Genomic DNA, 27,654 nt, shown 5'->3' on the forward strand with positions numbered 1-27,654 from the left:
TGGACAAGATACTATTGCAATACAGAACACTAAAGAGCATAAAGCATCTTGATCAAGATGATCAAGTTTGCAAAAAAAAGCCAAAACCCAAACAACAAAACCAATGAGAAATGCCTAATTTTTTGGAATCCCTAAAGATTAAGAGACAAGCAATTAGTGTAAAGAAGGGCTGTGTCCTTAACTTTAATGAGCGCACTGGTAATGATGTATTTTATATGATATGTAAATTGTGTGCTGATCACATGTAGTCCTGTGTAGTTCTTTGAAACTTAATGAACAGAACATTAAAAAATGATGTTGATAAATGATCCTGACAAGATGGATGGGGAACGCTAAGTAATATATGAATGTATTATATGTAAAAGCAAGAAAAACTTTAAGTAATTTTTTTGTTCATTGTGACAGTACTCTGTCTCTCAGAGGAATATAAATTGATTCCAGACAGTTGGGATTTAGACAACATGTCTAACATAATGGAAATAACCCCCTCAATGCTGAGAAAATTGGAACAGTGCATAAACGTGACAAGTTAAGCAGAGAAGATTATGGTGCTGACAACTGCAAAGCACCTTGTAGACCCTACAGCTGGCCTAGTCATCAGAACTATCAAATTCAGAAAGAGAAGAGTATATATCATGTATATCCTATCTTTTTCAGAATTGTGACTTACTATATAAGAAAGCAAACTTTTGATCCTTTGGATCCATACAATGGTATGGGTCTTGGTATACATTCATTTGCCCATACAATCAAAGAATAAAACTGTGATTTTCTGCTTCAAGACCATAACTAGCTGAAGGAATCTGGATGAAAAGAATAATTAATCAATGTTGGTTATTAGATAGTAACTTTTACCTGAGGTTTCCTAACAGATAATGAAAAAGACACTAAAGCTAATCTGTATGGCTGTTATGCTGCCATTTTGCTGGCATATGAAACTAATCAGCCCGGATGTGTGATTATGTTTGTTTTATTTTGGTTTCCTTGTTCTTAGGAGTTAATTTCCAAAGAATAACTCATGTCCCAAGGATCAACAGCACACGGTCTACTTCAAGGTAAGGCCAAGAAAAAGAGTTATTTAAATTACATCTTGTTAGTGTTTTCTGATAAAGGGAGTTTTAAATTGTGAATGGTGATTACTCAAAAGCAGATACATTTGCAGATGATATTGAATGTTTGATTGGGATTTACAAAAAGCAGACCTGGGATGAAATTTTCAGTTAAATTGTACACTAAATACTTAAGGTTCATCAAAGAGAAGTGACTGCATCACTTCTCAGAGATGTTAGATGCTAACATTTGTAGCTGTTTTATATAACATAGCTCTACACTTATTGAAGAAGAGATTGTATGCCTAAACTACTTAATATTGTTTATGACAGACCAAACGGCTCCAACAAGATGAATTAAGAAAACAGAATAAGAAGGTCAATGTGGATATCTAAATTCTGATTTCTGCTGAAGTCATCTTTGGACACAAATAGAGTTGTGAAGAAAATGCAGCTAGTTTGCAATTGGTAATAGATGGTCTTGATAACACACTCTGAAATAATTGGTCTTACTGTAAACAGCTCATTTTCTCATAGCACAATTAACTTCTGATCTACCAGGCAATTGGAAATTGCAATACAAGTTACTCTTAGTTACTGATTTTTCATTAAAAATTTTTAGAAGATCTTGGAACCAATCTTGGTAGGATGAGTTTTAATAGTATTTCACAGGCCAGAGGAAACCAATCCTAATCCTACTGTAATTTCAAGAGAAGTATATATCCAAGTATGCAGAATTCATGTCCCGGTTTCAACTGGGATAGAGTTAATTTGCTACACAGTGGCTGATATGATTACATGTTTTGGCTTCAGGAGGAAGACAATGTTTTTATCTTAACCCACAAGTTTTTACTGTTTTTTTTTTCCCCTGATTCTCTCCCCCATTCCAGTGGGAGTGGGGAGCGAGCATATGGTTGGCTGTGAGGTGCTGAGCTGCCTGCCAGGTTAAACCATTACAATATTTTAGAAATTGAAGATGCTATTTGAAAATATTAATCAATACATGTTACAAAGCACCAAGAAATAAAAATTAGAACTTCTGTTGACTACTTCTGTACATGAAGAATATTCTGAAAGTTGTTTAAGTATTCAACTGCACAAAGAAAGATTCTACATGGGAGATAATAGTAACATGAGTAATTCCCCCCAGTGTAGTAAAGATTTACCATTGACAACTAAAAATATCAAAGTACAAGTAGCCATTGCACCATGAGTAAAAGAGGGTACATCTGTATAATAACACAATTCCTGAGTGTATAATTCGTCTGTTTGCTAGTATGAACAAGCTAGAAATGCAACCAAATTACATTTCTACACCAGCACTCTGCAATAGATGCATTTCGATTTAGTGCCCAAAAGATATATCTTGTTATGTCACAGTACTTTGTTCCCCTACAGACAACATAGGAACACAAAAAAATTAAAAACAAAACAAAACAAAAAAGCATGTGAATACTTCAGAATTTACACATATTATCTAGACACTATACTTAATCATCTACATGCAAAATGTCACAGGCATTATTTTTATTTGCTGAAGTTATTGGGTTTAATTTAAAATAGTATTCTTCAATAGAGAATTCAAAAATTGAATGCTCTCTGTTGCATTTTAAACCATCATTTTTTATTGTTTATTTTTACTATTATTTGCCATCTGTGTATATTTTGAAACATGATGTTTGTAGATTTAAATGTCAATACAGAAAGTTTTGGAGAAGATGTAGCAGCATAAGCTGAAATTCCATTACTGACTTCATATTTACAATGATGCACATTAGTTTTGTATTTTATCATCATAAATTGCAGAAGTGATGTAATAATATTTTCCCTTACTATAAAAATCTCTGAAATCCCTACGATTTCTGTGTAATTTTGCCTTTTGTTTTTATTAATTCAAATTAAAACATGCACAGAAATTATGTTAGAGTTACTGCTCAAGTAAGAAGCATCATTGTTCCTTAGGTCCTGCATTCAAACCTTTGATCTGCAGTGCACAGAATGCTCCACTTTAGAATTTACTGAAGAAATTTTTATTTTGTGACAATGTATCTGGCTTTGGTTTGGTGCTTACTTCTCACCTGAGATGGAATACCAAGCTAGCTAAAGATTTATGCTACATCTTCCTAGACTTCCGTCACAGGTGGCCTCAAATCATTTACATATATGTGCTAGAAAAACCAAACTGGACCAGTGAGCCAAACAAACAAACAAAAAACAAACAAACAAACAAACAGAAAACACCAAAAAACAAATCAGTCTTTATTGTAAAATTATTCAAATATTTAACTTTTCTAATTTAAAATTATTACAGAACCACAGAGCAGATGAGTTGGAAGGGGCCTTAAAGATCACCTAGTTCCAAACACCTGCCGTGGGCAGGCTTGCCCTCCCCCAGCTCAGGCTGCCCAAAATGCCATCTAACCTGGCCTTGAACACCTCCAGGAATGGGGCATCCACAGGTTTCTTGGGCAGCACTGCCAGTGCCTCACCACCCTGTGAGTATGAAACGTCTCCTGAACATCTAACCTAAATCTCATCCGAGGCTCCTGCTCCCATCAGCAGGTCCCAGGATTAGGCCGCAGGTCATCACATTTTGCTCAGAGCGCTCTTCCATTTGGTTAATGAGAAACTGGTAATGTGTCTCCCTGTGAAGGACCCCAGGGAAGAGGGTCCTCAGGGAGAAGGATCTACGTTAACTGCAGAAGGACCTGCATGATCCAGATAATCCTCAAAGGAAGGAATGTAATGTGCAAATTTGGAAGAAAGCCTGAGTTCCTGTCCATCATACTGCTCTACTTCTCAGACAATATGGTAGTAGTACTACTTAAATAGCCTGTCCTAGCTTTGACTAGACTAGACTAGACTAGTTCAGGTGGAAGGGACCTTCAAAGATCATCTAGTCCAAATAGATTGTGTTAACCACAAACATCTTTAAGTACTTTCATAGCTAACAGACGCTGGTTTGCAAAATGTTGCAGGTCAGGGTTGTGCTTTGTATCTGGTTAAAAAAAAAGTCATCCTAGAACATGACTCCTTAGAGATGTTTACATGACCTAGAAAATGTATTTTCTAGATCCCTAACTCTTCACTATCTGGTTTGTATCCTGTCAGATTTATTTTAGAGCAACTTTTTGCAAGCCACGTTCTCTTACCATTTCTACAAGCTTTCAGCGAATGAGTGCCTGCATGACAGCTCACAGGAAATAAATTCTGAAATAATATGCTTAATTGTTGGCACGGGAAATGACACACAATATAGGAGCTGGATACTAAGGGAACATGTTCTCAACTACCTTGCTTGCGGATGACTGAACCAACCAGTACTTTTGCTAATAAAGAATCATATAGAAAATCCTAGGAAATGCCAGATTTCAGGTCATTACTAACAGTACCAGAAACTACTTAAAGACAAGACTTCTGCAAGAGACTTGACCTTTGCATGGTGTAAAGAAGAGACACGTAATAATGTTGAAGTAAATATGGAAAATGGAAAAAAGACAGGGAAATGAATAGGAATTAACAAAAAAGGAAAAAATGACCTGAAACAGAATCTCATTGATTTTGTTACAAATGATTTACTAATGCCGTCTTACTGAGAAAAATATATAAACAAGTTAATTTTTAAGAAATGGTGCTGCTTTGGACTTTTTTCACTGTAATGTTCTAGCTGCCTTCTACAATTCAAAAGCAATTTGACAAATTTTGACTGTATCATTTGCTCTATATTTCAGGAATTAATATGCACTGACTGCATAAAAATACTTATTATTTGCTTGATTTTAGAAGTATTCCACATTGCTCTTTAACAGTAACACCATCTGATGACAGTGGCCCATTTCTCTTCTATGTGCCAACTTCACCAGTACTGATTTCATATTTTCTATAGGGTTATATAGGCAAAAGCAAAGAATTTTTTTCTGGAGGAAGCTCATTAAACTATGTTTCCTTTCTGTTTTCCTATTTAGAATTATATTAAAGAATCAAACAGTTATCTAGTTTCTCAATTCAACGTAAGCCATCCTAATTTTACTTTTATTTTTTGAATAAGGATTTACATTACATCTAAATCCTTAAAAAAAGTCAATTTACAAGTCAATTGTTATTTCATTTTATAATCAAACTTGTAGTGTTATTAAAGAGATGAACGTGTATTTAGTTGGAAGTAATACATTTTCTGCAAAATCATAATTATAACTACCCTTCTATAAAGAAACTTGGCTTATATTCTCTAGTAGTATAGGTGAGATTCCCAGTTTAGCTATGGTGCATGAGAAAACTTCCAAATTTGTGATAATATATATATTTAAAATACACTCAGTTCTCTGTGCATACGTCTGGTAAATGGGCGCAACACAACTTTATGCTTAATTAAGATTGACCTTAGTGGAAATAATTGTTTTAATTGATGGCAAATAGTGTATGCTGGCTGGATCAGGTTAACTAGTTGCTCTCATTTTAGAGCCAACACCACAAGCCATTGCTATCTCTTGGGCATTCTGGATAATAAATAAATAAATGAACATCACACTATTTTTACAGTGATACTGTGAGAAGAATGTGCTGTGTATGTTATCTCAGTGAAGCTTGAGAGCTGGCAAGCTAAAGTCAAAAAGTGTGCCTTTATTTTTTCTATTTGCTTAGAATACATAATTAATATGGTGAAATAACAATTCCTCTTTCTCTCTGAAAAGTACTGTGGAAGAAATTATCCACATGATCATTCATTCATTCTTCCCCTAAGGAATGGACTAAGATATCCTCTCAGCTACTTCAGAGACACAGTAGTGCTTATGCTGGGATAGAGAGGTACTGTTTGTCCTCAAATCCCTGGCATTATTGCTTTTGTTGAGAACAAGTAGTTTTAAATACAGAAATAATTTCATAAGAAAAAAAAGATGTAGTATTGTCAAATACATTTATTTAAGGTATTAAAATATATACATATGCTACTGTGATATTTCCCATACTCAGTAAACCTTCCCTATGATGTTAACCAATCACTGAAATATTACATAATGTATTATTTTCATTCTTTAAGAAAAACTATGTTACTAATATCATCATCATTATCATTCTTTTAAAATATAAGCATGTCTTCTGTTGGGAAACAAAACAACTAATAGAAACAAAACCTAATAAATGTAATAATTTTAAAGTAATTTTATTTTTTTTCTACTTCTAAAGTTTGAAATATGTGCTCTTAATTTTCTTGCATAGAGCATCTTTTCCTATTTTACCTAGAACAAACAAAATGCGATAAAGATTGCTTACATGAGAGAAAAGCTATTCTAAGATGCCAACTAAATATAATTTGCATGTAACTGGAACACAAGCTAAAAATAAGGTGATCTTACGAATGCATACATGGGAAAGCTTGTGTTCTTTTTTAGCTCCTGTTAATAAAAAGTACAAAATAAATAGAACACAAGATTATTCTCATTTACCAAACAGGAAAAACCGCACAGTATGTTTCTCATACACTGAAATACTGCTTCAAGTTATGACAAATCTGGCTTTGGAAAGTAATTTATTTCTTTTAGAAATATGTTTGACACACTTGGGAGTCAACTTTCAGGGTTTGTGCCTGACAACATTGGCTTCCATGTTGTTCTTATATTGTAATCTGAAGGTGACACAGCAAAGGTTGATGCATCCCTGGTGTTGTTTTTGATTGGGTTTGAATTATGAGTCACCCTAAGGCTGTCTGAGAAGGGCAGTGTAGTATTTAATAAATGTTTGCTCTTGGTTTATAAAATATAAAGATGAGCATTACTTGTTGAGGGCAAGTGTAGCCATATTAAAGCCTTCCCTTCTTTTTAGGAAAGTAAAACAAAATTGCTAAAAGAATTGCCCAGGGAAAAATATTTCATATAGAAGACTAATTTAGTTTTTGCATTTTAACTCAGTAACAGGTGAAGTGTAGAAGCCAAGAGAGTTTTGTAGCTTATGTAAATGATTTAGATGGTGCCTGAAAATCACACCTTCTCATCTTCCCAGTGCTGTGTCTCTTGTTTGTAGCACAATAGATAATGTACTCACTTTTTTTTCATAGTGTATTAGCTTACTTTATTACTATAAAATATATATGCACTATATTACAAATCACCATGTCACAATGTCTACACAATGTACTTTGACAACAGATTTGGAAACTCAACAAATGTCTTTTAATAGGACATTACATTATACTGAACCAACAGAAACATTCTTCAACACATTTAGACTAAATTTTAGACATGCCTCAGTACACATGCATAAGCTTATGGTAGTATTAAGAGTTCTGCATTAAGGTATCTGTATTTTCCCACCCTAGATGAGATCTTTCAGATCTCCTCTGAAGAGAAGGATCACTGAGAGCCTAGACTATAGACAGTTAGGAGAGAATGAGTTTTTTCTTGCCCCAGTATTGAAACTGATTCTCCCATGTACCACGCTTAGGATTAAAAAGAATTAAAAAAGATGTAAATTTTTACCAAGATACATACAAGCTGGTCAGCTTTCTGATAACGCGGGCAAGAACAGAGGAGAAACATTTCTGGCCTGGACAAATTCCAGCGTCATCAAGCCAAAAATTGGTTTTTGTTTTTCTCAAACAGTTATTATTTAGTATTAATTTATTCACCTAATATCAGTAAGACTGAAAACAGTCTGCAGTTTGGCCAATAAAGCTCCTGTGCTCTAGTCATGACACAGACTGCAGCTACAAGACACAAGTGTGCTCTGCGCATCCCAACACATGTGAGTAGTTGTATGGCAAGTCACTCTAGAGACCAAATGATGGTACCTGATTATGTAGGTCTTGATGGAATACCATGATGGGAGTATGTGTCCATTAACTTGCATTTCATTTTGCTACAAGACTTTCTGAAGGGACCTATTTCTCCACTCAGTGCGCAAACTAACTCCTCTTAACGTCAACGAGAGTTAGGCACACACATCCCTACGAAAGCATTCCCAGAAGTTTTAATGGAAGCACTGTTCAAATTTAGTACAGACCATACAAGCCTATATTAGAAAACAGTACCACTGACAATAAAAATATTTCTGAAACAAAATGCTTGCTAATAGTCATTAAAAATCTCCTATGTAATATATGTTAAAAAGATTTATCTAATGTTCTGCAAAATTATCCACAAATGTACCACACAGCTCACGGACATTAATAAGAAAGGAGCGGCAAAACCATAACACCGCCGCTTTGAATCGCAATGCAATTAATACTATTTCCATTAATACACTCTAATAGCTACTAACTGTTATTGATATCTATTTTTTCAGGAATTCATATTCATTAAGGAGATCTATGGTTTCTTTACTGTTTATTCAGAAATATGGAAGCAATTCCACACTGTTTCACTGCTAATCAGAGATAAACAAGAAAAAATATGGATGTCTCATTAGTGCAAATTTTAAGGTAGCTGGTCTCCTTCCATGGCTCCCTCTGTTCAAATTTGTCATTCCCTGTGCTTCTGAGAAGTAACCATTTCTCTTATTAATGATATACATTGAATTCCTTCACAAACTAGGCTATATATATAACTGACTTTTTTGTTACCTGCTATAACGTGTAAAATATTTATTAAAGCAGATTCAATATCAGATAATTACAAGGTACTTAAAAATATTTCAAGATAATCCCACACATAGAACAACTGTAATGTGTAGGACAAAAAAGTAAATAATTTTAAGGTTACTAGGAGAGTATACGCTCTCAGAGCTATAAGTATGACACACTGTAGGGCGAAATGTGCCTTGTGAAAATGAAGCAGAATTTCCATGTTAAGTTATGTTAATATGAAAGCAGTATTTCTTGCATGTTGACAATGTTTTCTAAAGATCTTCTGAAGATTTTATTCCTGGAATTAACATAGAAAAGAGGACAGTCTCTCTCAAAAGGGTGTTACTAAATTACTTTGCACAAAATACCAATTTCTGTGCAGGGAAGACAAGAAAAGACAAGTAGATAAGGCCAAGGGGAAAGAAGGGTAGTATGATGCATAATAACAAAGCCAATGAAGTGGACAACGTAGCAAGGCTCACCAGGTTTTTTATCATTCCTAGCAAGAAACAAAATGAAAATAAGTAAAAAAAATGAAACAACTCAAAACCCAGCATGAGAAGGATACTTTTACGGAGAACTCATGCTGAGGCAATTGGTGAATTTATGATGTCACGTGAAAGAAAATAATTTTGAAACAGAGAGGCAAAATGGGCTCATGAATCAGAAAGAGAAAACTGAAATATGAATGATGTCTTAGCAGCATGTTGGACAGAAGTTTACATCACTGACATGTAGGTGTCAGTGGAACGCATGGTTCAAGTCTAGGCTCATAGAGGTTCACTTCAAATGGTTCAGTTGTTCAATTGTAGGTTGCCATGCACATTCCTCTGGAGGATCAAAATTGCCTTAAACTCAGAAAGATATATGTGCCATTTAAGAACACAGCAGGACTAAAATTGAAGACATCAACGAATGGACTTCAGTTCATCTCAACAACAGAATACTTTCAAAAAACCCAGGAGAATAGGATCAAGAGCAAATGTACAGTTGGAGTAAAAGGCTGGAGAGGAGATAACGAGGTGAAAGCAGGACAGCTATCAGACTTTGCATGTTTCAATAGGTCTGGTTAGAGACAACAGAAACAAACATACCTTCATGAACAAAGCACGATCAGACTGCTCTTAAGTCAAATATAGTACTCATACAAAGCAATGAAACCAAGCCTGGGGTTGCTTTAGGAAGAAACTGGAGGGAAAAGTTTAACCAATGCCTTAAATATCTAAAAGAGAAGAGCTAATTAGATAATAGAAAACATCTGTAAAGACCAAAATAAAAAACCTATGCCATCATGTTGATAATGTAATATATTTGAACCCTCAACACTGTTAAATAGGAAGTCTGAATTTGGGGATAAGTAAGCCATGAGATACAGGGTCTCTATTTTGCACCAGGCAGCCAGTGACAATTTGAATGAAGAATTGCAGGAGCAGAGTCAAAGCTCTGAGATCTGGGAACCAAAAGAACCTTCTGTGTCAGATTCAACATTAGCTCGGAGATCCTGCTGTTTGTAGCTTTATATTGTGAAGCATTTCCAAAAGAGAAGAGGAGAAAGAGCTTTCCTGACCAGTGGAACTGAAAGCCATCTTGTAATACCACTTCCTGAAGGGGGGTTGTGGTGAGGAGGGGGTAGGCCTCTTCTCCCTGATAAGTAATGACAGGACGAGAGGGAATGGCCACAAGTTGCGCCAGGGAAGATTTAGATTAGACCTCAGGAAGCATTTCTTTTCTGAAAGAGTGGTCAGGCACTGGAATGGCCTGCCTAGGGAGGTGGTTGAGGCACCATCCCTAGCGCTGTTCAAGAAGCGTTTAGATGAGGTGCTAAAGGACTTAATTTAGTAGTTGGGTAGAGATAGTGATAGGAGGATGGTTGGACTAGATGATCTTATAGGTCCTTTCCAACCTTATGAACTTATGAACTTATGAACTTATGAATAATAATGGAAAAAAAGAAATTTCCATCTCTATGACAAAGAGCTAAATTTAAGAATCAGCCCAGGGAAAGGGTATTTCTATTTACTCAATATTACTCAAAATTCATTATTCCCTCCACTGATATTTCCTTGTTATGAAAGACTAAGCTTATTCACTAAATTTGGCAGAGATGTTCTTTTTGTGTGAAATTTCTGTTTTAGGAATTGCTGACGCTGTAAGTGATGTAATGGTATCTGTTAGTAGTCTAGAAGAATCATAAACTTCTATGGTGGTTTGTACAAAATCTGAGAAAGAGACCTTGCCATTCACATAGTTTACATAATTTAATTTCTTCCTGATTTTGATTTCTCTTGCCCTGTCAAGGTGAAACTGGCTGCTGACTTATTTCAGTACCATGCCAGGAGTGGTTTAACAGTGTAATAATATAGACGGTGCTCTGGCTCTGTTTCATACTACCAGCCTCAGTTTCTCAGAGCCTCCTTCTAAAGCAGCTTTCTGAAGTAGGAACTTTGTCAGGCTCACGTTTCTTGCATTTTTTTTCTAATTTTCTAATTTTTTTTTCTTGCTTGTTTAGGAGTTGACAGCTTCATGCATTTATCTTCAGATTTCCTTAACAGCAATATTTCAGATGCTGTCACTTTTGGGAGTGTCAGATTGTTTTTAAATAGAAACATTCTGGGGGCTGTTCTGCTGTCTACAAGTTCACGTATTTCAAAGTTACCTTCAAAAGATATGGTACACATCATGTACTCGGAGAGCTCACTTAACAGAACATGCCAAAAACAATCTTTGATATTCTAATTAGTGAATATTTTGCTTTACAAAGATTTGGTATGTACTGCTTCAGTCACTCTCCTAGTGCTTTTTCGAGTTGTTCTGGACTAACACAGAGTTTCTGCTCTATCCACATCCAGAAAGACAGGTATTTCATCCTTTCAGTGTTTCAGACAGTATTCGAACACTGAGACAGGCTTCCTAGTAAAGTGGCTGGTGCCCAATGAATGTCAGCGTTCATCAGGAGATATACGGACAGTGCCCACATTAATGTGCTTTAACTTTAGGTTAGCATGACCAGGACCTTCAGAGCTCATGTTCCCGATCTCCTTAGCAGGATTTGTTGTGTTAGGACAAGGGGAAATTATTTCAAACTAAAAGAGAGGAGATTTAGATTAGATACAAGGAAAAAAATATATATATATATGATAAGGGTAGTGAAGCACTGGAACAGGTCACCCAGAGAGGTGGTGGATGCCCTGACCCTGGAGACATTCAAGGTCATCAGGCCGGATGCAGCTCTGAGCACCTGATCTAGATGTTAAGTGTCCCTGATCATTGCAGGTGGGTTGATCTAGACGAACTTTAAAGGTGCCTTCCAACTCAAATGATTCTATGACATTATTCTTCTATTCTATGCTATGCTATGCTATGCTATGCTATGCTATGCTATGCTATGCTATGCTATGCTATGCTATGCTATGCTATGCTATCCTACGCTATTCCATTCCATTCCATTCCATTCCATTCCATTCCATTCCATTCCATTCCATTCCATTCCATTCCATTCCATTCCATTCCATTCCACTCTACTCCACTCCACTCCACTCCACTCCACTCCACTCTATTCTCTGTTCTATAGTTCCATACTATTTCAGCAACCTGTCCTCAAGGTAGACTGCTACAGAAGATGTGGATTAACTGTAAAGGCTGAAACAAAGCTGGAAAGGTAAAAATCTGCTTAGTAACAGAACACTTAAAAATAGGAAGAACTTTCCCACCATACTTTCCCTTCCTTTTATGTTTCTTTTTCCTTTTAAATATATATATATATATATATATATATATATTTTCAATTTGAACACTTACTTCGATTTATCATAATCATTGGCAAATACATGGCTGGTCAGTCAGAACATATGCAAAGAAACTGAACCAAGCAGCATATGCATTTAGTAACAAATCTGACTGATGAAAGGAAAGAAGTTTATAAGGTCTCTAGTCTAGGGTATCATAGCATTCACCAGACCGATGCTGTTCAGTATTTTATTAGATATAATATGTACTATTTCCCCTTGTTTGAAACAATCAAACAAAAACTGAACAGTTGTATGACTACTGTTTCCTTAGAAATTTTAAAATGAGTACACTAAAAAATCAGTGGTGGGTCAAGCACTTTTTATTGTATCCAATACGAGGTCTCCACTTACTGATGGTTCAGATAGTCTCCTTTTGTGACATCCTCACACTTGAGTACAGCCATTCCCTCCATCCTTTTGTAAACTGAAGACCTTTCTTTCCCTGAATATGCTCGCTGTTGACTTCATAGGCTTGAGGGAAAAAGGCATTTTAAATGCTTTAGTATGCATATTATATGCATAAAAGAAAAACCTAAAATGCTTTTTATCTGTAGTGAGAATATAAGTAAGCCAATGTTGATCTGTTTTGTGCCTGCAATGTAGCAACAATGGCCAGATAAGAGAGAAATTAAGTCACTTACTTTGTGACAGTAAACTACAAGATCAGGCCATATTCATTTCAAAGACAGAACATGTTACAAAACAACGCACAACCTTATGCAGAACAGCCTCTCTCTTCCACAGGCAGGAATATTACTTGGGTATTAATCTTATAAATGGGATGCTAAACACAAGATGCATACGGTAATGATGAAAGGGGATTGTCCCATCCATCTGTCGCTAAACATTAAAGGGAAAAAAATAAATTGCATACATGAGTAATGAAAAGGTACGCCTTCCTTCACCAGTGTCACATATTAAATACTTTAGAATCATAGTAGGTTTTGAAAAGAACTAGAATTCTGTTTTACAATCAGATTATCTCATATGTCCAAGTAATATAATCAGTTTTTTATACATCCTTTGTAGGAGCTAGATGTGAACCAACTATCCCCAGTTCCTCTTACAGTCAGCCAAGTAGAATGTGTACTTCTAGGATACAGCTGACTTATTTGAAACACGTAAATTGAAATGTCATGAATTTTATCCTATAAATGCCTATCTATCTTCTGTGACTATCAAAGGAGATGTAATGACTAGCATAGCCACCATTACCTACATAACAGGTGTATATTTGATCACATGAATGCGTCGCCTTTTTCTACAGATTTGTGAAAACACAGGTTGTCATCCTACAAACATTCTCCTATTTCTGTTAAGCTATGACTTAGTCACATCTGAGGTAGTGAAGCTTTGTCTCATACTTCATACTTGTTCACTTTTTTATTTGGAATCGTTCAAACAAACAGGCCTCTGCTTTTTATTTATTTAGACTATTTCCAAGGCTAACAAACTAGTAGCAAAACATATTCCTTATTTATGATGTACAGAAATGTTGAATGGTAAAGTTAAATTTTCATTTGTTCTGTCTCACTCCATTAAGTTTCATCACTCCATAGTGCTTCCAATCAGTTTCTCTAGTCTTCGTTTTGCCATGAACAACCATGTTTCTCTTCACTGCATTGCTAAACGAACAAACAAATGAAAACAAATCCAACCAATGCTCACTCCCAGCAACAGGTGGATGAGACTTAGGGACAAGTTACTGCATTTGGACCACATATTTTGTGTCAACTGAGATACTATAACTACCTGTACCTCTGTGATTAGCCTGACCAAAGGCAAGAGAGTGTAAACATAAACATATATTTTGAAGATTGAACTCAGTACATTATAACTCATCTGTCACAATGTTGTATATAAAATAACCACAGCACAGTTAATTACCAGAACTTGTTAAACCATCATGTTGATCAATGTGTTTTGAGCATGAGTCTGTTCTCTCTGAAGAAATTCTCTTGAGAGAGAGGAATTATCCTCACAGGCTTGACTATGTTTTGCTTCAGGGGTTTTTTTTTGGTTTTCTTTTGTTTTTGCTACTGTCCAGCACTGATTGCTGAAATATCTATTTTGGTGTCTATTACTACTCAGGCTTCCTCAACATACTGGATTTCACACTCCACTTCTCTCTGGAGATTGGTGTTCTGAATTGTTTTTCTCTGGAGGTGGATTAGCTTTCATTTTTCAGAACAAAATGTCATCTTTTGGTGTGCTATTAACCCCATTAATTCCCTTCATTCTCTTTATTGCCATGCAATGCTCCCTGATTTGTCATAATTTTCACGAAAAAAAACCTGCAGCTTACTCCATTTTTTTTTAAGATTCTTAATATATGTAGAACAAAGCCAGATTGAATAGCAACTACTACAGCATCTCTCCAATGATTAAATTTCTCTAAGTTTAAATACTTTCATAATACCATTGGCCTTTACTCATCATTCTTAATTAGGTTTTCTTTCAAAGAAATGTTTGATTCTGTCTTCTGTAAAACAATCCTTTACATATAGCTATGAAAAATATTGACTGTGTGAATCTAGATTCCTTGTTCTAAGGTTCTGTAGGTTTTTAAAAGACAAGCATCTGGCACATAAAAATACTAGAGCTTCACTTTCCAACCTCTACTCATCAGAAGGAAAGTAACAGGCATTTCTGTATAGATTCCTACTGTTTTTTTCTTTTTCTTTTGGTGCACAAAGTAACATACAATCAGTGGCATGAATGACTTGAGAGGAATAAAAATCTTTAATTAGAGAAATTAAGTCTTACTATATGATTCAGGCAATTGCAAATCGCGATGGATGCTCATAACAGACTTGTTACTTATCACTGTTAAGGTGTTCAAACTTCTGTCATTATTGCTTTCTTACAGATAAGTACTGACTCTCCCCTCTAGTTGTGTGTATTCATGTTTACTGTGTCAAGTTAGTCATAAAAACGAAGTTGCTAGAAGCTATTTTTTAAAGGAGAGAAAAATATGCTTTGTTTGATCTTTGCTGTTTAGAAAGAAACAAAACAATTGCTGTACAATAATTTTACAAGGAAAAAGACACAAAACAGCTTACAGACTAATAACCTTGTAAATGGCTGAAAGATTACTCCAATTTTGATTTACCTTAATTATGCTATATAAAAAATTACATACAGAGCTTGCAGCACTGGGTAGGGATGATAACAGTTAGCTGCGGACATCACTCATAGTACTGAAGGGTGAAAGGTCCTGAAATGCTCTAGTTTTACCCTTATACAGAGTAGGGATTGTTGACACTCAAAACACAAACATTCTGCCTAGAATACTTAATTGCAGACATACTTTTCCAGTACCAATATTGTTACCTCCCACAACATGGAAATTAATTTCCCATCCAGCAAACAAGGATGTAGTGAATATACGAATGTCTTACGGTTTAGAACCTTTTACACACATTTTTGCAATTGTACAGACTTTCCAAACTTACCTCCTCTATGGATAATCAAAGAAGTTTCACTTCCAACAGGACATTCCTTAAGTATATCCACTACTTCTGCATGGCTCAGGTTCTGTACATTCTGCTGGTTGATCTCAACAATGAGGTCACCTTCACACAAACCAGGACATCCCTGAATGTCTAGAATTTGCTTCACCCTCTGTCCTGTAGGACTGTCTGCTATAGTGAAGCCAAAGCCCTGGGCCCCTTTCACAATGGTTAAGGTCATAAGTTCAGCTTGGGTGGCCCCAGAAGAAGCCATTGATACATTATCATCATGGGCAGGTGGTGGGAATGTGCTATCAAGCTGACTATCTGCTGGAATGGAGTGCAAGGAGTGTGGTGGTCGATCTGTTACGTCTGGAACAGACTGAGAAGTCCTAGAAATGTATTCCAAATAAGTTTCATAGTTATGTCTTCCATTTACCACTACCGGAGGCCTCTCCATTACTGCAAGGGGTGGCACCATGCTGTTGGCAGGATCTTCAGGGTCAAAGGGCAAAGGGTATCCACGACATAGCACCAAGTTGACACTCTGACCAATAGGAACAGACTGGAAGAGTTTGACTACATCTGCGTGAGTATGTCCAAGGACACAAACTTCATTAATATAGACAATGACATCACCTAGAAAGAGAAGAAGAGAGTGACAATGAGAGAAAACTTTAATAATTTTATACAGTACATTTTTTTAGTGTGATAAAACAGATGAGAACAACATGTTGACTCAAACAGTGGAGGCAAAAAGTTTGTCTGCCAACAAATGTAATACAGGTAGACAATGGTAGTACTATTTCTTTTCTGTGGTAGCTCACAGCCGGAGAATTAAGCTGAACCCAGGAATATACTTTTTCTTAACATTTCTTTCCAATTTTTCTATTCTTTCAGTGTACTCCACAGATGTTTTTTTTATGAGATACAGTGGTAGTTCATTTGGAGGTCTTGTTATTAAGAAATGTTTTTGTCTATTGAAGAGTAAAAGTAAAAAAGTAAGGAAATAGCAAGTACTTGTGGACATAAGAATCAATGAACAGAGATGAAAAGCTCTGCTAACATGACTGAAGAATTTTTTTTTTGTTAACATGACTGAAGAAATAATTTTTTCTATTGGATGTGATATTAACAGTTTTCTATTAAATGCTGTTGCTACCAAACACCCAGAATTACTACAGTCACTTCCTATTCTAGGCATGAACTCAACTGAATCTTGCATATTGAAGAAATGTTCAGTGGTATTTTGCCATGATGGTTTAAGCACGATGACAGCACAAATTTTGCAGGTAGGTATAATAGCTTTATATTAGACAAACCAATCTAGACCAACACCAGAAATACAGTTTAAGATTTCCTACTACTACTACTACTTGTCAAATAAAAAACTAAAGATGATACTTTTATGTTCAGAGTCTTGTACAGAACAACCATTCACAGCATTACACATGAGAGCAGAATGCTTTAAATCAACAGGCTATTTGTGGGTCTCCATATTGCTCCTGCATCAACCATATTTTTAAGGAAATTTCAGAAACAGATTTGCTTTCCTTCTTATTGTTAGAATGGATCTATGTATTAACAGTCATAAATAATTTTTATGGTGATTTTACATTGCATATTAAAATAAAAATGAGTGACCTGTAAAAACAATATTCAGAATAGTTTGATGACTACAGCTGATTTGCACTTTAATAAAACAATATGTAGGTTAGGTTAGAGAAGTCTGCAAGTTGAAGTACTTTTTTAAAATCATCTTATTATCCTACCATTAATTAGGAAGAAAATATCATTTATACAGGCAACATGATGAGGTGTCTACAAGGTGCACAGTTTAATAATTAACTTATCATAACATACTGTTTTTTAATAATATTTCAAAACTCAGCAGTAAAATGAGAATGATTTGGGGAGGAGGAGGTAGTTAGTGTGGAATTGCTTCAAGAATATTTGTGAAATTACATCTTTCATGTGCTTAAATCAAAAGATCTAATCAAGCAAACAGAGGAAAAACGAGCATCATCAAGATGCCAGAGAAGGAAAAGGCAAAGACTGTTTGTAGATGAAAATGAAATGGTCAGTTCCCATATAGTCAGACTATCTAACAGCCTGACAGTAATCAACTGCCTATGCACAAATTGTGATTTGTTTAAAGATTTCTTCAGAGGGAAAAAAATGTGATCAGAATTTGTTTGAATGTTTGTGATTATTATTCACAAAGAATAGGAGCCACAAATACTGTCTTAAATGTGTTATAAATAGATTTCAAGCTATAAACAAAAGCAGTAATTTAATTTCATATGTAGTGCAGAAGGAACTCCAATACTTGTCTTAAGCAACTGATGCTATAAAAACAGTTTTTAAAGTCAATATATTAAAAAGAAAGAATTTGCTGTATGACATTATAGTGGCAGCAGCTGCAATTCATTGTGATTTGATCATGCTCTGCTATAGAAAGATCTTACCTGCACTCTCATCTCTGGTTTCCACATTAGCAGCGAGGCTGACATTGCTCATAATAAGATGGATACTGTTGAACTGAGACCTCTTCAATACATGTTCCTATTGCAGTAGCTTATGCCTTCATTGTACCCTTGTAACTTTCTAATCCATGCAGTCTTTATTTCCCTGAGTGCTGGCAGTGCAGATATGTAGTGGGAGGAGAGCAATCTGTTCATCCTCTCTTGCAACACTTAAGCAGAGGGTGCAAAAGGATCAAAGCATTACTTGTGTAGGGCAGGGAAACTATTGTCTGCTTAACTTTATATCTTTGTACAGCATTAGCTGTGTTTTAAAACTTAAACAAGATGTTTTTCAGAAATCAGGGAATTAGATAAACTAATTGACATAACAATAGCTATCCAGGGAGAAGAAATTAGCCAGTGCACAAACAGCACATTAAGAAAATATACAGCTGAAGTTGTCCCTTCCCCCAGTAACTGAACAGGCTAAAATGAGCATTCAAAGGTCTTGATAAAGCTGTATTATCCCTCACAAATTCTAAAGCATTTCCTTTATCAACATTTTTAAAGATTCTTATACTTTCTGAGGTTTAATGTGAACAGCGTATCTAGGGCACACTCTGAAGCCATAACTCACAATTGAGTTTGAGTCTCTGTTTGAGACCCAAAATGCTGTATTGTCATATGGTGAACATACGGCTGAAGGTCAAAAGGGATGAGGAGAAAGGCACGAGTTACCAAGTTCAATTCATGGAGAAGCCACAGTGGTGTTAGTTTGGAAATAAGATGAATTTCATGAGACATGAAGGAGGAGAAAAGGGGTTAATTTCAGAAATTGTTCAAATATATCTCTGGGTTGTAGGAGTTTTCCCTGACTTAACTCAGTTGCCAGGCTAAGAATTCTTTATTACCAACATAGAAAGAAATACCCGGCATTTGGTGGAAAGAGAGAGATAAGTTAAGAGCATTACAGAGACTGTGCCACGTTAATGCAGAGTTCAGGACCTCTCTACTTTTGGAAAACTTCCTGAAAGGTTCCTGCAGCATCTTTTTTGACTGCTACCTCCTGCTACTTCTAATTATAATGGATGCATATGGACAAGCATAATAGCTATCCTCTTCATAATTCCTGCATGACTATTTGAGCAAGACATAGCCTGCCTCCAGAAATCACAGTTTCACAGTGAGTGGGTCCCTTCAAGATTCTGCAGAATGTTTATATTAAGCATCATACTTTGTCTGGCTTTTAGAATTAAATGTACTAAACTGACTAGAGTTTGCTTCCACAGTCACAGACTGGCAGAGGTTTGACAGGACCTCTGGGTCCACCTGGCCCAGCCTGTGCCCCAGCATGGACACCCAGGGCAGGATGCTCAGCACCATGGCCACATGGATTTTGAAGATCATCAAGGAGATCTCACAGCCTCTGGGCAGCCTGTTCCACTGCTCCATCACCCACACAGCACAGAAGTGCTTCCTCATGTTTAGACGGAATCTCCTGTGTTCTCATTTGTGCCCATGGCATCCTGACCTGGCACTGGGCAGCTACAAGAAGAGCTTGGCCCCGTCCTCTTTGCATCCTTCCTTCAGGTACTGTAGACATTGATGAGATACTACCATGTCTTTTCTTCCCTTGAATAGACAACTCTGCACATCAGTGTTCCCACTATGAAGTCTTCTCCCACATTTCCCCAGCATTTAAAAACCTTGCACACACACTACCAATCCTGTCTGACTTCAGGGATAAGGGAGACAAGGCTGCTCAGCAGAACAGGCAGTTGAATGACACTCTCTTGATGAAGTGGCAGATTTGCTACCCAGTAAAGTGGGCAAAAAATATCCTGTCCTTCAACTCAAACACCTGCACCATCACAAAAACAGATTCTGCTTTCCAGCAGACAATGTCCCAGTTCAGTATTGAGTCAAACAATGCTAGAGGATACTGCTGGCAACCAAATCTGTCTAAATGTCTTAAGAGTTCCCTCTGCCTTGTTCAGGCTCTTGCATTTGATTGACAAATTTAGAAACGCAGGTTTGAACCTATTTCCCTGCTGTCAAATACAACACAGTATGTTAGACCTGATGAAATTCTATGTCTTGTTCACAGGATTATCCATAAAAGTCCAGAATATTTCACTTAGACTAGCTTGTTTTGCTTTCTGAAGTTTGATGATCATTAATTATTTTTTCCTGTAATATACAAGGAATCAATCCCTGTTTTCATGGTTAAATGTTCTGTTATCTGTATATTTTAAAGTAGTCAAACAATCAGCAGCAAACTATCATTATCTTTTGTTATCCTGGTGACTAATAAAGAAATCTCTGAGCTTTGACACCCTCTAATGACAGATTATTACTTACATTCCTGTCTTTTATAACATTACAGAGTCAAATCGGAGTCTGGGGACCTGTTATTAACTGTGCAAAAAAACTTCTTTTCACCCATGGAGTACTTTATCCAAATTGAACCTGTGAGGGCTTTTTTGACATAAATCCTTACTTCTTTACAAACAGTTATAACCTCATGTTTCATTTAATGCTACCAGCTCTACTTCCTTTCTTTCAGAAGAACTTATGTTGTTGAGTGACTCCAGTAACTATATCTGCCAAGCTTTATTTTACCCATAAAATATCTATATATGCTTTTAGGTAAAGTTCCTCCATTTTCCTACCCATGTTTCAGCCATGTGTATATTTCTTATCACTAATGTTTCTTGCACATTCAGATCCCTAACTGGAGTTTTTACAGTACCTCAGTGAACTTAACTGCATCCTGGTAGACCCTTCTCATTGGTACTCCGACCTCTTTCTACTTCGAAGTCTGAACTCAAAGAAAAAATGCAGATTCAGAGTCCAGTAGAAACTGTGATCTGGTGGGGGCAGAGGCAGACCTTCTCCACCCACACAGCCAGCACAACCCATAGCAATAGAGCTGAAAACAGTCCATGGTTTGCCAAGTCAGTGCAGGAGCACATGGAGCTCTGCGAGATTCAGGACGCAGGATCCTTTTTTTTTCTTTCTGCATTTATAGCTCTTGTAAAAGCTACTAACTTCTGTATTATTCATTTCTACCTGTATTTCTCAACCATATACTTCAAATTCTGCATATGCGTATATTGCATGAACTTCAGAACTAACAAAATACAAGCTGAACGATGTGATGACTTTATTGTTGGAGCTCTTCCTTCACCAGCCCACCCATGTCAAGTACTGCCATTGCTAGCTGCTTCTGTCACTTCCCAGCAGTGACCTTGTCTTCTGTTTTTGCTAAGTGCTGCAACACTGCTGGCACTGTAGCCTATTACTAATAAATTCTGAGCTGTTGACATGTTTCCAGCACTGAGACACAAAATGTCAGGGTAATTCCAATAATAGCACATGTGACTGATGGTCATGGAATAGGAGAAGACTCCTCAGAAATGAGAAGTTATTGTACGTGTACACATATCTTCCAGCAGCTGAGAAGGAAACAGCGTGTGAGGGACCAGCTGGTTAAAGTGTAGAGACCAAATTATATTCTGAAACTTCGAGCCTCAGCTTCACTTTCCTTTCCATAGGTGTTAATTCAATGTGTGAATAGTTTCTGTTATCAGTGGGTACAGTCATTTGTTAGAATGCATGAGATTTTGAAAGGCTCTGTGTAAACAGAAGTTTTCTGTTTTCTTCTACTGTGATCTCCCGAAGAACTTTATAGCATCAATTTGGCTCTAGATACTCACACTGCAGCAGCATAAATGTTATAAATGGAAGACAAAACCTGGGACCATGCAATCAGTGGTAGACTATTTATCTTCTTTTCTTTTTCTTTTTTTTTAAATGTGGACCTACTTTTTGCTAATTCTAATCGCATAATTAGCCCTGTTTTGAAAATAAAAATTACTGAATTATAATCACTTCTTAAAGAAGACTGCAGTGTAAAGTGGCTATTGCATATTAATACTGAAACGGCTAAAATACCTGCCAAGAAAATTCTCATTTCTTTTAAGGACTATTTAACTGATAAAACTTACCAAGCGTGTAACCTGGGAAATGTGCATTCTCATCATAGCCACAGCTACAAACTGGAAGAGAGCTATACATTTAAAATTGACCATTTTATTGTTGGCTCTGTAACAATTTTATTTCATAGTTTATGCAGCCATGCTGAAATGAAAAGGGCTGCTGGGACACACAATGCTCAGCTGCCTTTAGCTCAGAAATAATTTCAGGACTACTTGCTGGTGCATGAGCATGCTGATAAGCCCATTAAAATATATCTTTTTAGACTGGCACAGAAGAGCTATTTCCCAGTCTTTATCTTCTACAGAAATTTTTACCCATGTGCTGATGAACAGTGAAGCTGACAGGTCACTGCTACGTACATATCTGCCATTCACCCACTGGACTCTCAGAACTGAGATTTGTAGGAAAAATCAGAGTATAATGCAAATAATTAGTTATTGCATCCGGAAAAATGAAATAAAAATGTTTTTCTGTAAAATTCAGGCCCACAGACTTCCTCTTAATGAAACCTGAGCAATAGACGCAAACAGCTGCTTATCACATTTTCAAGTCAGCAGTTCTACAAAGGATCACTGCACAAGTGCATAAGTCCTGCTAAGATTTGTCCCTGTCATTGGAAGGACTGACGCGTGAGTGAGTCAGAACAAAACTTAGTGCCCTTGTTCAGAACTATGCTTCCTGTTCAAGGGGGAGAATTTAACACACTGCGACTGTACCCAAGAACCAGATCTGTTGAGTAAGCAGGTGCCATTTTTATCAAATCAAATTTTCAGAACCCATTTTAATTTTGCTCTGACCTAATGCACATGCCTAATTAAAAAGCTGTCTATTCAAACTTTTTGTGCTTAACCAGCATGTATCATGTAATTACACTCAGCCAGATGTGGATTAGTAGAAAAAACTATTTACATTTCAGTTTGTTTTTTGCATATAGTGGTAAAAGCTATTTAAATAGAAGCATTTAATTTTTTTTCTTATTTTTTTTTTTAGGAAGGGGGGGAACACATTCCAAACAAAAATCCAAAGACCTTGATTATTTGCTGATCTAGTAAACATGAAAAATTGCCCATTAAAATGTAAGTAAATATCAAAAGAATACTTTAATGAATGTTCCTTGTAAAGTTCCAAAGAGCAGCAGATTCTCATCAGAGACAATTTCTCACTTCTTCAAGCATCTGAAAGCACTGCATAGATTTAAAATGGCTACTTTACAAAAAATGATAGTTTCAGCTGGGACAAAATTATTTTTTTGGGGGGGTGTTTGGTATGATGTTTTGGTTCTAGGAGAAAAACAATGTTGATAACACAGAGATGTTTACAGTTGGTGCTAAGCAGTGTTCAGAACCAAGGCCATTCTCAGCAAAGGGCCCCAGGAGCTGGGAGGGAACAGAAAGAGAACAGCTGACTTAAACTTGTCAAATGATGTTCCACACCACATGACATCAAGTGGAAGGAGTTTTGAAAGGAGGGAGTTCATTTCACTCTTCCACTGTTCAGGGGCCAGCTGGGCATTGGATGAGGGGCGGTGAGCAATTGCTTGTGCATCACTTGTTATAACACAGATACACATATATATGTATATAAATAGGGAACTATTCTCCTTCTCCTTTTCTCTACCTTAGTAATATTTTTATCTCAACCCATGAGTTCTTTATTTTTTCCCCTATTCTGTCCTCCATCCCACCGGGAAGGGGAGGAGTGAATGAACGATTGTATGCTGCACAGCCACCTGCTAGGTTAAACCACAAAAGTAATCATTCCAAAGATAAGTAATTTGGACACAAGACCAGATTAAAAAAAAAAAGTCAAATTTTCAAAGTTGCCTTTTATTTACAAATTATGTAAGCCTATTCTATATAGGTTTTGCTCACAAGAACCAGTTTCTCATCCCAAAACTCCTGGTGTGAATGAACTGCATGACAAAACATCAGTGGATCTGAAGAGCAAGATAAAAAATCTATGCCATGTTTGCATAGCTATTTGGGATCACTTTGAAAGGTGTCATTGTGCAGACACTCACATAGAAACAAAATCCCTTTTTTTTCTTTAGAAAAGAAGGTCAGAATTTACAACACGTTTTCTTTTGTATGCCCAACATTTTATTTCTGTACTCAGAGCATCAAATTTATCTAGGTAATGGCTCCTAGGAGGGGGGAAGTAGCCCTGCAAGCTTCCTGACAGCCTAAAGGCATTGGCTATGGCAGAGCATGATGTAAATACTGAGCAGCCCCTCTCCCTCCTGGGAAGCAGGCAGTACCTCCTGTCCTGATGAAGGATGAAGGGCTTTTTTTGCACATGCACAAATATCTTTATGTGCTGAAACATATACGGAATTGTGTGTTTTTAGTAACAGGCAGTGATGTTTGATCGTGATGTTTGTGATTTTCAATACTGTTTGCACAATACTCCATTTTTCTTGACCCACTCACAGTGCTCTTCCAGATGCCTAACTTCAGCTGCCAATGCAGATCTTCTGATTTTGCTATCAGGTTTAAAAGTAAGATTAAAAGGTGTGATGTGCTTCCTATGCCACCACTCAGGTCACTGTTCTGCTGACCACACCACCTGCTGGCACTCAGCACCTCTAGAAATCAGGTGCTTGTTTCAGAGCCCAAAAGTGGCTGTGAAGCCAATGGGAACCAGGACTGAAAGTGCTGCTTTAAGGCATTCTTTTAGCAAGGTTAATCTATTATAATATGTGTCCAAGTATTTCCCATCAGAAATGTGTACTACTACTGTTGTCCCAGGCACTGCTATTAACACCATTATATCAGTTTCAGAATTTATGCTAAAGAACTTGACTGGCTAAACACCTTGTGCCAGTTATAATGAACAGTCTGATCATTCACTGCCACCCCCTTTGCTTTAGAGCATCTACTGTCTTGCCAAACTGGAAATTTAGAGCATCTATATATGTATGTATGTGTATGTATGTACATATACAGAAATCCTTAAATCTGGCTTCATGTTGAAGGCAGTCAATTCATATACAAGGCTGGCACCCTGAAAGGACCAGCCTTGAGACAGATACTTCAAAAAAAAGTCTGGATGACTACAGGTTAACATTTTTATAAAACATTAAAGGCAGAAGTATTATATTTTCATAAAAAGTAATTTAAATTTCTCAAACCAGTAAAATAATTCCCATTGAAATATATGTATTTCAACTACAAGCCCACTACCTATAAGTACCTCAGTATATTTAATATGGAATTATCTATGATTACCAATTAATTAACAAATATATTCTGCAAATGTATGTCTCTTCTTACTCAGGAATTTTATAAAGGCTGTTCAATCTTTAGTTATGTTTGCCCCATGTACTATCTCTATTTTCCTTTTTTTTCTTTTTTTTAATAGTAAAATCATGAACAAAATTACTCATACTACAGAGAGCTTCTCACATCATATCTATACCAGGGGAACTACACAACAGTTTCTAAGAACATATAAACATATTACTTTAAAATTGTGTAGTAAAGAGCAATAGCGGAATTCTCTTTTTTACTCTTACGGTAATTTTTCCAGGTTAATAGAGGGTAATCAATTATCAAGCTGACCTTCCTTCCAACCAAATGTTATCTGAATATCGCTGGAGTCTCTTTCACTACCAATCACTCATTTTCAAGGACAATATATTTTTATTCTTTGCAAAACAATTTAACACCTTCACCACTGACTAATTTCTCCTTTCTTTTTCAGCCTACTCCAGAACACTGCATTGAATCTAAACCACAAAGTCCAGACTGCTTAATCATTTGTTGGTGAGATGGAGGAAATCATTAAAAGAAATCCCACCAACCATATTATTTAAGATTCATCTGTTTCATAAAACATCAGAAATTCTAGCCTACTATTGGTTAGGCAAGTGTCACTTTTCACTGCTACAGTTGCAGGACTAAGAAACACATTCTCCTTTTATGAGGATTATCCAACCTCCCATCATCTGTTCTGCTTCCTTCTATGTCTTGTTCATCTTCTCTATGTTCAGCTTTGGTTTATTAGCTTTCTGAGAAGGAGACCAGAATTTGCAGTATTCCTGTACTTTCCGTAGCATTGTAGAGTCACATTTTTTGTGTGGCTTCTATTTTCCTGTATTGAATACTCGAACTGCAGAGTAAATATTCTCTCATTTCCCACTGAGAAGGAAGGATTCATCTTAATGGTTAGAATCCAACTCTTCTAGCAAATGAAACTGTGTTATGGATATACCAGTTACTGTTCAATAGCCAAATCTCAGATTATATAAATAACGGAGGATTGATCTTCAGTTTATAACAGCACACTGTATCTTCCTCTTCAGAGAAAAAATATTTTGCTACATGCTTGAATTTATTAATCTTTTAATTATCTAATGAGTAAATGTAAATTAAAATAAGTCTGATGTGATCTCACATCAGACTTCTCTATTTGTCCACACTGAAAGAGTAGTCTCAGTATACTTACCATCTCCTAGTGTTCTTAGTGAGAATCTTCCCATGGGTGGCCTGTAGTTAAAAAGCCCTTCTCAAAATGTCCATTATATATATATATATTTCTTCTTGAAAGATTATCACTTCTTTTCATATGCTTCCATTTGGTATTTTGACCCTGCTCCTGACAGAGTAGATGCCACCGTTTCTCCCAAGGATGTATTACTTCATAGAATCATAGAATCATCAAGGTTGGGAAAAACCTGTAAGATCATCTACTCCAACCACCATGCCCACTAAACCACCTCCCTCAGTACCACATCTCCACATTTCCAGGGAGAGCGGCTCCACCACCTCCCTGAGCAGCCTCTTCCAATACCTCATCACTCTTCTGGAGAAGAAATTGTGTGTAATATCCAACCCAACCCTCCCTTGCACAACTTGAGGCCATTCCCTCCAGTCCTGTTGCTGTTACCTGGGAGAAGAGGCTGAATTTGCCACCTTGCCACAACCTCCTTTCAGGCAGATGCAGAGTAGTAAGGTCTTCCATGTCCATCCAAAACAGCACAAGTTGTGGCCTCTCGTGCAATTGGATGTAGTAGACATACTGACAAGTTAATTCTTGGAAAATCTAACTCAAGCTTATTTTGTGCACAACCTATCTGGACATCCTATGAAAACAATGAGAAACGAGATGGCCAATTGGTAAACTTCCTTTTAAGAACTATTTGTCGCAAGAAGAAGAGCATGAAGAAGCATAAAAGAAAAATGCATGCAGGAATGCAGCATGTTACAGACAGGAAATAATTATGGACAAGTGATGGGTGAGAGTGTACACAATGGGATACAAGGATGAAAAGATCAGGGAGAATCTGAGATGCAAATGTCAGCAGCAGAGTGCTGGAGAAAACTGAAAGGAAACTGATTT

The 27,654-nt window shown here is 36.5% G+C and overlaps 2 protein-coding genes across 7 annotated transcripts in view; both read right to left on the minus strand.

Annotated features, from left to right (window-relative positions):
* The window catches only part of GSAP (gamma-secretase activating protein), a 416,138-nt gene extending 392,423 nt beyond the window's left edge, over positions 1–23,715 (minus strand). Inside the window, exon 1 of the mRNA XM_065743684.1 lies at positions 23,703–23,715. The gene's annotated coding sequence lies outside the window, so the exon portion shown is untranslated. The remainder of the gene's footprint in view (positions 1–23,702) is intronic.
* The window catches only part of MAGI2 (membrane associated guanylate kinase, WW and PDZ domain containing 2), a 718,224-nt gene that overhangs the window by 103,158 nt on the left and 587,412 nt on the right, over positions 1–27,654 (minus strand). For all 6 annotated transcript variants that reach the window (XM_065743669.1, XM_065743670.1, XM_065743668.1 and 3 more), the window contains one exon: positions 15,851–16,486. In XM_065743669.1, coding sequence (XP_065599741.1) covers positions 15,851–16,486 — 636 coding nt within the window. The remainder of the gene's footprint in view (positions 1–15,850; positions 16,487–27,654) is intronic.

This window comes from Cyrtonyx montezumae, unplaced genomic scaffold, assembly GCF_038088225.1.
Source record: "Cyrtonyx montezumae isolate F1298 unplaced genomic scaffold, pur_monq_1.0 scaffold_3, whole genome shotgun sequence".
Taxonomy (NCBI): domain Eukaryota; kingdom Metazoa; phylum Chordata; class Aves; order Galliformes; family Odontophoridae; genus Cyrtonyx; species Cyrtonyx montezumae.